General features: G+C 40.4%; 1 protein-coding gene and 1 non-coding gene across 2 annotated transcripts; one reads left to right on the top strand and one right to left on the bottom strand.

Moving 5' to 3' along the window:
• Positions 1 to 9,026: 9,026 nt before the first annotated feature.
• LOC142165684 (small nucleolar RNA R71) lies at positions 9,027 to 9,133 on the bottom strand. The gene has a single exon (XR_012696333.1). It is a non-coding gene; the product is annotated as a small nucleolar RNA R71 (small nucleolar RNA).
• Positions 9,134 to 10,182: 1,049 nt separating this feature from the next.
• On the top strand, positions 10,183 to 10,792 carry LOC142165520 (uncharacterized). The gene is made up of 3 exons (XM_075224056.1): positions 10,183 to 10,435; positions 10,532 to 10,603; positions 10,692 to 10,792. Exons 1-3 carry the CDS (start codon positions 10,183 to 10,185, stop codon positions 10,790 to 10,792), a joined length of 426 nt encoding a protein of 141 aa, XP_075080157.1.
• The last annotated feature ends 1,457 nt before the right edge of the window (positions 10,793 to 12,249 follow it).

Here is a 12,249-nt window from a genome sequence, read left to right on the forward strand (position 1 = left end):
AATAAATCTCGGACTCAACTTTTCTTTCTTCCCGAATCTCATAATGTCCTTCATAGGCGAAACCCGAAGCAGAACCCGCTCTCCAACCATATAGGAAACATCACGAACCTTCTGGTCTGCATAACTCTTCTATCTGGACTGGGATGTACGGAGACTATCTTGAATCACCTTAACCTTCTCCAAAGCACCCTGAACTAAGTCTGTGCCCAATAATCTAGTCTCACCCGGCTCAAACCAGCCCATCGGGGATCTATATCGTCTCCCATATAAAGCCTCATACGGTGCCATATAAATACTGGACTGATAGTTGTTGTTGTAAGTGAACTCCGCCAATGGCAAGAGCTGATCCCAAGACCCTCCAAACTCGATCACACACGCATAGAGCATATCCTCAAGAATCTGAATAGTACGCTCAGACTATCCGTCCATCTGAGGGTGAAATGTTGTACTCAACTCCACCCGAGTACCCAACTCATACTGAACGACCCTCTAGAACCGTGATGTGAACTGAGTACCTCTATCTGAAATGATGGACACTAGAATACCATGCAGACGAACAATCTCCAGGATATAAATCTCCACCAACCGCTCCGAGGTATAAGTAGTACACACAGGAATAAAGTGAGCGGACTTGGTCAGCCGATCCACACTCACCCAAATAGCATCGAACTTTCTCAAAGTCCGTGGGAGCCCAACTACAAAGTCCATGGTGATCCGCTCCAACTTCCACTTCGGAATCTCTATCTGCTGAAGCAACCCACCCGGTCTCTGGTGCTCATACTTCACCTGCTGACAGTTGAGATACCGAGCTATGAATCTAACTATATCGTTCTTCATCCGCCTCCACCAATAGTGCTATCTCAAATCTTGATACATCTTCGCGGCACCTGGATGGATGAAATACCGCGAACTATAAGCCTCTTCTAGAATCAACTCTCGAAGCCCATCAACATTGGGTAAACAAATTTGACCATGCATCCTCAATACCCTATCATCACCAATAGTCACATCTCTGGCATCACTATGCTGAAACTTGTCCTTGAGGACAAGAAAATGAGGGTCATCATACTGCCGCTCCCTGATACGATCAAATAAGGAAGACCGAGAAACCATGCAAGCTAGAACCCGACTAAGCTCCGAAAGATCCAATCTCACAAACTGGCTGGCTAAGGCCTGAATATCTATCGCCATAGGCCTCTTCGATGCTGGTAAATACGCCAAACTCCCCAAATTCTTCGCCCGGCGACTCAAAGCATCGACCGCCTCATTGGCCTTGCCTGGGTGATACAAAATACTGATGTCATAATCCTTCAGCAACTCTAACTACCTCCTCTGGCACAAATCTAGATCCTTTTGCTTGAACAAGTGCTGCAAGCTCCGATGGACAGGATAAATCTCACAATGCACACTGTATAAGTAATGGCGCCAAATCTTCAAGGCGTGAATAATGGCAGCTAACTCAAGGTCGTGAACATGGCAGTTCTTCTCATGTATCTTCAATTGTCTGGACGCGTAGGCAATTACCCTACCGTCCTGCATCAACACCGCTCCGAGGGCAACCCTCGAGGCATCACAATAGACCATATAAGACCCCGAACCTATAGGCAATATCAAAATTGGGGTTGTGGTCAAAGTTGTCTTGAGCTTCTGAAAGCTCACCTCACACTCCTCCGTCCACTGGAACGAAGCACCCTTTTGGGTCAACCTGGTCATGGGGGCTGCAATCGATGAAAACCCCTCCACAAAACGACGATAGTAACCCGCCAAGCCAAGGAAATTACGGATCTCTATAGCTGAGGATGGTCTGGGCCAACTCTGCATGACCTCTATTTTCTTCGGCCTCTATATCACGTGGCCTAAGAATGCCACTAAATCCAACCAAAATTCACATTTTGAGAACTTAGCATATAACTTCTTTTCTCTCAGAGTCTGAAGCACAGTCCTCAGGTGTTGCTCATGATCTTCTCGACTCCGGGAATACACTAGAATATCATCAATAAAGACAATGACGAACGAGTCAAGATACGGCCGGAACACACTGTGCATCAAATGCATAAAGGCTGCTGGGGCATTGTTCAGCCCAAATGACATAACAAGGAACTCGTAATGACCATACCGAGTCTTGAAAGCAGTCTTCGAGATATCTGGCTCCCGAATCTTCAACTGATGGTAACCTGAGCACAAATCAATCTTAGAAAACACCATGCGCCCTGAAGCTGGTCAAATAGATCATCAATACGAGGCAAAAGATAACGGTTCTTAACTGTCACTTTGTTCAACTAGTGATAATCAATACACATAAGCATAGAACCATCATTTTTCTTCACAAACAAGACAGGAGCACCCCAAGGTGATATACTAGGCCGAATAAAACCCTTATCAAGCAATTCCTGTAACTGATTCTTCAACTCAGGGGGAGCCATACGATACGAAGGAATGGAAATGGGCTGAGTGCCCGGCAACAGATCAATGCCAAAATCAATATCTCTATTAGGCGGCATGCCCGGAAGGTCAGCTGGAAACACACCAGGAAAATCACGTACTACTAGAACTGAATCAACTGAAGGGGTATCACTACTGACATCTCTCACATAAGCTAAATATGCGTCACACCCCTTCTCAACCATATGCTGAGCTTTAAGAAAAGAAATAACTCTACTGGAAGTGTGATCTAAAGTACCTCTCCACTCAACACGCGGTACACCTGGCATAGCCAACGTCACGGTTTTGGCGTGACAATCAAGAATAGCATAATGGGGCGACAACCAGTCCATGCCCAAGATAATATCAAAGTCAACCATGCTGAGTAACAATAAATCGGCTCTGGTCTCAACGGAGCTAACAAAACCGTCGGATTTCCATTCCGAGGCAGTCTTCACACTGTTCCAACTAAGGTCGACTTTCTAACACTTAAGCTCTCATTTAGGGACTAAGTGTCCCAAAACTCTTCGAAACTCAAAATCAAACATCTCGGAAAATCAAAATAGTAGAAATAAACTTAGGGAAAGCAGTTAATAGGGGATCGAGATGTAAATTCTTAAGACGACCGGTGGGGTCGTCACAGTTCCTTAAGGTTGGCTTAAAAGGACAAGTTTGACTTCGGTTAATATTTTGAGTAAATGACCTTAGAATCAGGATTTGAAGGCTCCAACAGGTTCATATGATGATTTCGGACTTGGGCGTATGTCCGAATCAGGTTTTGGATGACCCGGGAGTGTTTTGGCACCTAATAGTGGAAGTTGATTCTTTAAGGATTTTGAAGTTCTTTGAATTTGGTTTGGAGTGGGTTTTTGTGATATTGAGGTCTGAACGGAATTCCGAGATCGAGAATAGTTCCATAATGTCATTTAGGACTTGCACACAAAATTTGCTATTATTCCGAGTAGTACAAGTACGTTTCGACATATTGGAAGTAGATTGAAGAACTTGAAGTTCATAAGTTTGATTCAATTGGTTTTAGGGTGTGATTCTTAGTTTTAATGTTGTTTCGGGCATTTCGAGGGTTCGAGCGAGTCCATTTTATGATTCCAAACTTGTCGGTATGTTCGGGGGGGCCCCGAGCGTCAATCAAACGAGGCTCGAACTAAGTTGAAAATTTGAGAAGGAGTTGAAGCTCTAGTTGCTGTCATAACCGCACCTGTGGTTGGCTAGCCGCAGATGCGAGCTCGCAGGTGCGGTTGAAGAATCGCAGATGCGGCCCAAGGAAAGCAGCCCAGGTTCTGCAGATGTGGCTCCTCTTCCGCAGAAGTGAAATCGTAGAAGCGGTCACCTGACCGCAGGTGCGGCCCCAGCTGGCTCTGTCAATTTCTGCAGAAGCGGACAATCGTCCGCAGAAGCGAGACCGCAGATGCGGTAAACGCACCACTGGTGCGGAAATCGCTGAAGGCAGTGGCCTTCATTAATATGGGAGTTAGTTATTTTTGACTCATCTCACTCCATTCTTGGGCGATTTGGGAGCTTCAAAAGGGAAGATTTCAACCTAGTTTTGTGAGGTAAGTAATTTCTACCTAATGTGAGTTTAGTGCATAGTTTATGGGTAGATTACAACATGTAAATTAGTAAAAATTATGCGTTTAGGGTAAAATATAGGTTTTTGATTAAAATGAGATTTAACCACGAAATTTGTTATTGAATGAAGTAAAAATCTTATATTTTGATCCTAAGGTTATGTGTAACAACTTCCTTCGAAAATTTACGGGATCCGGGCATGTGGGCCTGGGGATGAATTTTAGGAACCTTGCATTTAGGGTTGGGAAAATTACTTTAATAGTTAGAATATGAACTCTTGAGCATATATTGACTAAGTTTTACCTCATTTGAATAGTTTTGGATCGTTCGGCTCCAATTTGAGGATTTGAGTGCATTCTTGAGTTTGGAAGTAAAAGCTTTGGGGCAAGGTAGGTCTCCTTTCTAACCTTGTAAGAGGGAATTAATCCCATAGGTGAATTAAATAAATGTATATACCTATCTGTGGGGGATACGTACATACGTGGTGACGAGAGTCCGTACATAGCTACTATTATGCTAATTGTCCGGGTAGTTTAGGACCCATATCATGCTATACTTGCAATGCTTGCGTCCTTACTTGTTACTATAATCACTTAAGTCATGCTAGAAATTGGTAAAACAAATATAGACGGTTATACTCACTTACTTAAGAACTTGTATGAATTACTTGACCGTAAATGGGCAATTTGTGTTTTCTTGAAAATAAATTGTTATTTGTGGATCGGGCCGAGTGCCTCGGTAGTAAATAGATGCATCTATGGTTCGCGACATTCGAACCTCTCGCAGTGCAGAGTTTAATATTATGTTAGACCGGACCATACGACCTCGACATAATTTGCGCATATTATTTATTTGGAATTTCCCGTGATTTATACTGCTTAAATGCCTTGAAGTGTAAATTGTTACATGATATGATTGAAATTGACATGTTGTTTATGAAAGAATATCTTACTTCTTATCACGACCTAAACCCGGACCCGGTCGTGATGGCGCCTCTCGTGAAGACAAGGTCAGCCGACACTTCCCATTTCGGTATTTAACAGTTAAACAGTAAGAAACAGTCTAAGCATGATAAAATAATCCAAAGTTTAAGCAGATAACAACATAATTTGCGGAATACAACCCAACACAACCTGATACCGGGGTGTCACTAGTCATGAGCATATAAACAATCCGAAATACTCAGAGAAATCTATAGAGTTTAATACAGTAACTAAGAACATGGAGAATAAGATAGGGAAGAAGCTCCGGGCTGCGAACGCCGACAGCTACCTAGAGACTTCTCGGATCCGCCTAAGCTGGAAAGATCAGCACTCGGGAGCGGGACTAGATGCGCCTGAATCTGCACACGGGGTGCAGGGAGTAAAGTGAGTACTCCAACTCAGTGAGTAATAATCATAAATAAGGACTGAAAGCAGAAAATCATGTAAAGCACATTTGCAGACTATAATGAAGCAGTAAAACCAGTGAAAGATATGTGAAAGTCATTCAACTCGAATTAAACGTCACGAAAACCTTTTTCAACAATTTAAGCAGGTAAATGACAGGCAATTAGGAAAATAAACGCATAAAGCTTCGCCCCTCGGGCACAAGATCAACAAATCCGCCCCTCGGGGTATATCTCATATCATAATGGGTACCCGTGCTCACTGGGGGTGTGCAGACTCCTGGAGGGACCCTTTACGGCCCAAGCACAATATCAAGCCATCTCGTGGTATCATCATTAGGCCCTCGGCCTCATATCAACAAGCCAACTCGTGGCGTACATATTTCAGTCCCTCGGCCTCATAATCAATATCAAATGTTTCCTCACAACATAGGCCCTTGGCCTTACTCAGTCAAAATCCTCACAAGCCACTCGGGCAGTAGTAAAACATGATTCTCAGCCCAAAATATCATTTAAAAGATCATTTAAGTGTTAAAACAGAGTAAACATGGCTGAGTACGAAAACAATAAAATATAACATGACTGAATTCAAGTATAAAGTCAAAACAATGAGAAAATATCAATAAAAGTCCCTTAAGGGTTCAAATAGTTGGCATTCAGCCCAAATATGGCATCCAGCCCAAATAATGATGATAGCAAATGAATTTCAGTCAAATACGTGGCAAAATAGTCATTCAGGATGGACTAAGTCACAATCCCCAACAGTGCACGATCCCATGCTCGTCATCTAGCGTGTGCGTCACATCAATATAGCACAACGATGTGCAATCCAGGGTTTCATACCCTCAAGACATCATTTACAATCATTACTCACCTCAATCTGGTTAAATCTCTAGCTTGCGACGCCTTTGCCCCTCGAATCGGCCTCCACTAGCATCGAATCTATCCAAAATTAGAATCACAACGTCAAAATATGCTAAGGGAACGAAGCCCAAACGAAGATAATTAATTTACAACACAAATCCCGAAATTACCAAAACACGACCCCTGGGCCCACATCTCGGAATTCGATAATTTTCACATCAATGGGTTCCTTATCTCCCCACGAGTTCATACATACCCAAAGCATCAAAATCCATCCACAAATGACCCCTCAAATCCCAACTTCTAGGTCTCCAATTTCAAGCTCTAGTTCTTCAATTTTAGGCTTAGATTCCAAGATTTATTAGGTAAATTTCACACTAGAATCGAGTTTTAAGTCCAAGAATCTTACCTCCAAGTGATACTCTTGAATCCCTCTTCAATCCTCTTCAAAAATCTCCAAAATCACCAACAATGGAAGAAATAAACCTCAAAATCGCGGACAAGACGACTATTTAAACCTTCTGCCCAGGCCTGAAATCCTTCATCGCGATCGCGGAACATCCTTCGCAATCGCGAAGCACAAATTCTTATAACCCAAAATTAACTCCATGCGAATGCGTAAAGTACCACGCAAACGCGATGCTCAAGCATCCTACTCTATCCGATCGCGGATAGGGGACTGCGTTCGCAAAGAACAAACTCCAAGTCAAAACCCCCGGTCCACTTAACTCTACGCGAACGCGACCTTATCCACGCGTTCGCGATCAACAAAATCGCCACCTTATGCGATCACAACTCTACCTTCATGAACGCATAGAACAAACTGGTCTGCCCCCACAAAAGCTCTACGCGATCGCGAAGAGGAAAACTCTGCAATAGCTGAAGCTCCAAAATCTGCAACTCTCCAAAGCATGAAATAGTTCGATTAACGACCCGAAACTCACCCGATGCCCCAGGGACCTCAACCAAACATACCAACATATCCCATAACCGTATTCAAACTTGCACCAATCTTTAAAACACCTCAAACAACACTAAATCAACCAAAACACATCGGATTCAAGCTTAAGTTTCCAAAATCTTCCGAATTCCGCTTTTGATCAAACATCTAACCAAAACACGTCCGAATGACCTGAAAATTTGCACACATCCCAAATGACACAACGGAACTACTACAACTCTCGGAATTCCATTCCGACCCCAATATCAAAATCTCACCTACCAACCGGAAATTGCCAAAATCTCAACTTCGCCAATTCAAGCCTAAATCTACTCCGAACCTCTAAAACTCATTCTGATCACGCTCCTAAGTCCCAAATCACCTCCTAAAGCTATCCAAACCATCATAACTCACATCCGAGCCCTCTAACACATAAGTCAACATCCGATTGACTTTCTAACTTAAGCTTCCTCAAAAAAGACTAAGTGTCTCAAACCTTAACAAATCTTTTCTGAACCCGAGCCAACCAACCCGATCACACATAGAACCGATAGAAAAAGCAATAAGAAGCAAAAATAGGGAAAAATGGAGCGACAACTCATGAGACGACTGGAAGGGTCGTCACACTTCTCCTTATTCTTAAACTGTCATTATTATTCATGTTATTCATGCTTAGCGTAACACTTAAATTATATTATTATTGGCCCTAGTAAGTGTCAAGTCGACCCTTCGTCACTACTTCTTCGAGGTTAGACTGGATACTTACTGGGTACATATTGTTTATGTACTCATACTACGCTTCTGTACTTAATTTTACAGGATCTGAGGCAGGTGCATCTAGCTATCCCCCAGGCTCGCATACTTGATTCAGACTGAGATTATGGTGAGTTACCCCCACCCTAGCCTTCAGCAGCATACCGGAGTTTCTCTTTTACTTGTATTTATCTACTTACTTCAGATAGTAGAGTAGTTTTCTTTTGTATATTCTACTAGTTGCCCACACACTTGTGACACTAGATCTTTAGCACTTATTAGTAGACTTGATTTTGGGTTGTATTCCTATAATTATGATTTCCTTTAGTTATTTCCATTTCAGTTACCTTAAAAATTCATTATTTATCGAATGCTTTAAATTCAAGTTAAGTAAAGATTGGTATTGTTTAATAAAATAAATGAGAACTCAATAGTTAATCTATGTTGGCTTGCCTAACAATGGTGTTGGGCTCCATCACGACCTATAATGGAATTTGGGTCGTGACATTTATGACCCGCTCTTCTACAAAAAAGTTGGCTAGTTACGATCTAGAAATTGAAAAATCTCTTTGATTGTGCAAGAAAGGACAAACATGATCTTCTCAAAGCATAGCTCGTGAAGGAATAGAGAATCAGGGAGTAGAATACATTCAACCACCAGTCCATGTGGAGGATCAGTTTGATGAAGTAGCACCAAGGGCAGCAAACATAATCCTAAGAGATTATGCTAGACCTGACCGCTTCAACTGTGAATCTAGTGTCAGAAAATCTCCAGTGGAAGCCAACAACTTTGAAATCCGGACTAGCCTGATTCAAACGATTTAACAGTCTTGCATATTCACTGTAGACGCAAGTAAAGATCCACACAGTCATTTAATTGACTTTCTGAAACTTGTTGAAACAGCTAAGTATAATGGAGTACCTCCTGAAGCTATTAAGTTAAGGTTATTTCCTTTTTCTTTAAAAGAAGATGCCAACACTTGGTTGTGAAGTTTGCCACAAGGTTCCATTACCACATGGGATCAAATGACTCAGAAATTTTTAAACAAATATTTTTCCCCTGCTAAAACCACAAAGTTAAGACAAGACATCTTTAATTTCTTGCAGACTGACACTGAGTCAATTTATCAAGTTTGGGAAAGATTAAAAGCAATGTTAAGAAAATGTCCACACCATGACATTCCTGAACATATGCAACTGTATATTTTTTATCACGGGTTAAAACCCTCTGCTAGAAATGTGATTGATGCAGCTGCAGGAGGTTCTGTAATGGGAAACCATGGAGGAAGCATTGCAATTATTGAACAAGATTTTTGAGAATGTCATCCAATGGCCATCTGAGCGTGTAATCATCAAGAAAGATGCTACGTTAAACCAGGTTGATGCTTTAAATACACTAACATAACAAATAATTTTTTTGGCACAAAAGTTTGAGTCTTTTCAGGTGAATACACAACAACCAAGCCAATATGAGGCTTGTGACATGTGTGGAGGAAACCGTATGAACCATGAATGTCAACCAAACAATCATAATGACGAACAAGTCCATTCTGTCGGTTATAAACTGCACCCTTTTGGGAGTCCAATGGCACAAAAGCATCCAGGATTTCAATGGATCAAACCAAATGGTGCAGAGAACTCTCAAAGCTTCCAGAAGAAACAAGTACAATGTCCGTCAGGATACCAGAATCAGAACTGTGGACAACCAAACTATAGATCCTTATCAACAAGCAGGGCCATATCAGCAAAGGCCTCAACAAGCTCATTCAAGTCTTGACGACCTTTAGTATAAGTACATTAAGGTCACTGATGAAAAGATGGAAAGCCAGGGTGCAACCCTCAAAAATCTGGAAATGCAATTAAGCCAACTGGCAACTCTTGTGTCAGAAAAGATTAAATGTCCCTTGCCAAGCATTATAGAGAAAAATCCAAATGAGCACCTTAAGGCCATCCCCTAACGGTCAGGTAATGAGCTTAATGAATCATATGGAGACCAGACAGAACAACAGGTAAATAAGGGTAAAAATGTTGAAATACCCTCTGAACTATCTGAAGAGAAATGAGTCAAGAAAAAAGAAGAAAACAATATTGAAAAATTGACTCCTTTCCCTGTGACAATTCCTTTTCCACAAAAACTGAAAAGAGAAAAGCTTGATAATCAATTTTTAAAGTTTTTGGAGATTTAAAACAAATTTACATTAATATTCCTTTCACTGATGCTTTGTTGCAAATGCCTTCTTATGCCAAATTCCTAAAAGAAATTTTGCCAAGTAAAAGGAAATTTGAAGAACTTTATGTGGTGATGCTTACTGAACTTCAAAATAAGCTACCACAAAAACTTGGTGATCCAGGTAGTTTTACAATTTCATGCACTTTGGGAGGAGTATATTTTGAAAAAGCACTTTGTGATTCTGGAGCTTCAATTAACTTGATGTCATTTTCTATCTTTAAAAAATTAAATCTTGGTGAAATGAAAGACATAGGTATTTCTCTTCAGTTTGCAGATTAAAGTACTAATAAACCTAAGGGAATAATTGAAAATGTGCTCGTAAGAGTAGATATGTTTGTTTTCCCTATAGATTTTATAGTACTTGAAATGAAGGAATGTCCTGATGAACCAATCATTTTGGGTAGACCATTTCTTGCCACAGGTAGAGTAATCCATCAAAGGACAACTAATTTTGAGAGTTGATGAAGAAAGAGTCATTTTTTATATGCAAAAGATATTAAGATTTTCAGGATATGAGACATCATCTTCGTATTTTTCGATTGACATGCTTAATTATCTTACAGATGAATTCAAAGATGATCAATTGAGTCCAGACTCAATGGAAAGATGATTGGCCAAATCTGACACTATACAAGATGATGATGCTATCATCAAAAGAGAAGTCCAAATAATAGAAAAGGATTCTGAAGAGGAGGAGATGCAACCAGAACAAGTTCAACCAAAAATTGAACTAAAAATTCTCCCATCTCATTTAGAATATGTTTATATTGAGGAAGAATTATTTCCAGTAATTATTTCATCTTCTCTTACTGCAAGACAAGAAGAAAAACTGATTAAAGTGTTGAAAGTACACCAATGAGCCTTGGGATGGACTATAGAAGATATCAAAGGGATTAATCCAGTTGTTTGTACGCACATAATTCTCATGGAGGATAGCTTTAGGCCAATAGTCCATCCCCAAAAGAGATTGAATCTAGCAATGCAAGAAGTAGTAAAAAAGGAGATCGTAAAGCTTTTGGTGGCAGATAATATCATTAGAAGATTTGTGATCATTGTCATGATGGAACAATTGGAGGTCATTATGCAGCAAATCGAACAGCCTTTAGAGTTTTGAAAGATGGATTTTTCTGGGCGACTCTTTTTAAAGATGCCCAAGCATATGTTACACAATGTGACAGGTGTCAGAGAGCAGGTAATATCAGTAAGAGAGATGAGATTCCATTGCAATCAATACGGGCATGTGAAATATTTGATGTGTGGGGAATAGATTTCATGGGTCCTTTTCCTTTTTCTCATTCTTTTGAATATATCTTTGTGGCTGTAGATTATGTGTCAAGATGGGTTAAAGTCATCCCCACAAGGGAAAATGATGCTCGAACTGTGTGCAATTTTCTCAAAAAAAATTTTTTACCAGATTTGGCACACCACGAGTCATTATTAGTGACCAAGGGACTCATTTTATAAATATACAGTTTTCTTCTTTGCTGACAAAATATGGTGTGACTCATTAAACAAGAACACCATATCATGCTCAAACTCAAGGGCAAGTTGAAGTTTCCAACAATGAGTTAAAAAGAATTCTTGAAAAATTATTGGAATCTCAAGAAAAGACTAGGCTTTAAAATTAGATGATGCATTATGGGCATACCGAACAACGTTCAAAACGCCAATTGGAACATCCCCATATAGATTAGTCTTTGGGAAAGCTTGTCATTTGCCAGTTGAATTAGAACACAAAGCTTTTTGGGCACTAAAAGCATAAACTTTGAATTAGCCTCTACTGGTAAAAATAGATTTTTTCAGGTTAATGAGTTGGAAGAAATGAGTTTGGAAGACTATGAAAATGCAAAACATTTTAAACAAAAAACAAAAAAATGACATGACAATTTGATCCGACAAAAAAGTTTTAAAATTGGAGATCAAGTGCTTCTGTACAATAGTCGACTCAGGCTATTCCCAGGAAAATTAAAATCAAGATGGACAGGTCCTTAATGTAACAAATGTTACTGCATATGGAGCAATTGAAATCCAATAGAACAACGTAGTTGACAAGTTTAAGGTAAATGG

The sequence above is a fragment of the Nicotiana tabacum genome, chromosome 10 (assembly GCF_000715075.1).
Source record: "Nicotiana tabacum cultivar K326 chromosome 10, ASM71507v2, whole genome shotgun sequence".
Lineage (NCBI taxonomy): Eukaryota > Viridiplantae > Streptophyta > Magnoliopsida > Solanales > Solanaceae > Nicotiana > Nicotiana tabacum.

Coding starts and splice junctions, on each gene's coding strand:
- LOC142165520 (XM_075224056.1), top strand. CDS start 10,183: ATGCCTTCTTATGCCAAATTCCTAAAAGAAATTTTGCCAAGTAAAAGG. Junction 10,436..10,531: donor TGGTGAAATGAAAGACATAG/GTATTTCTCTTC, acceptor TTTTCCCTATAG/ATTTTATAGTACTTGAAATG. Junction 10,604..10,691: donor TAGACCATTTCTTGCCACAG/GTAGAGTAATCC, acceptor TAAGATTTTCAG/GATATGAGACATCATCTTCG.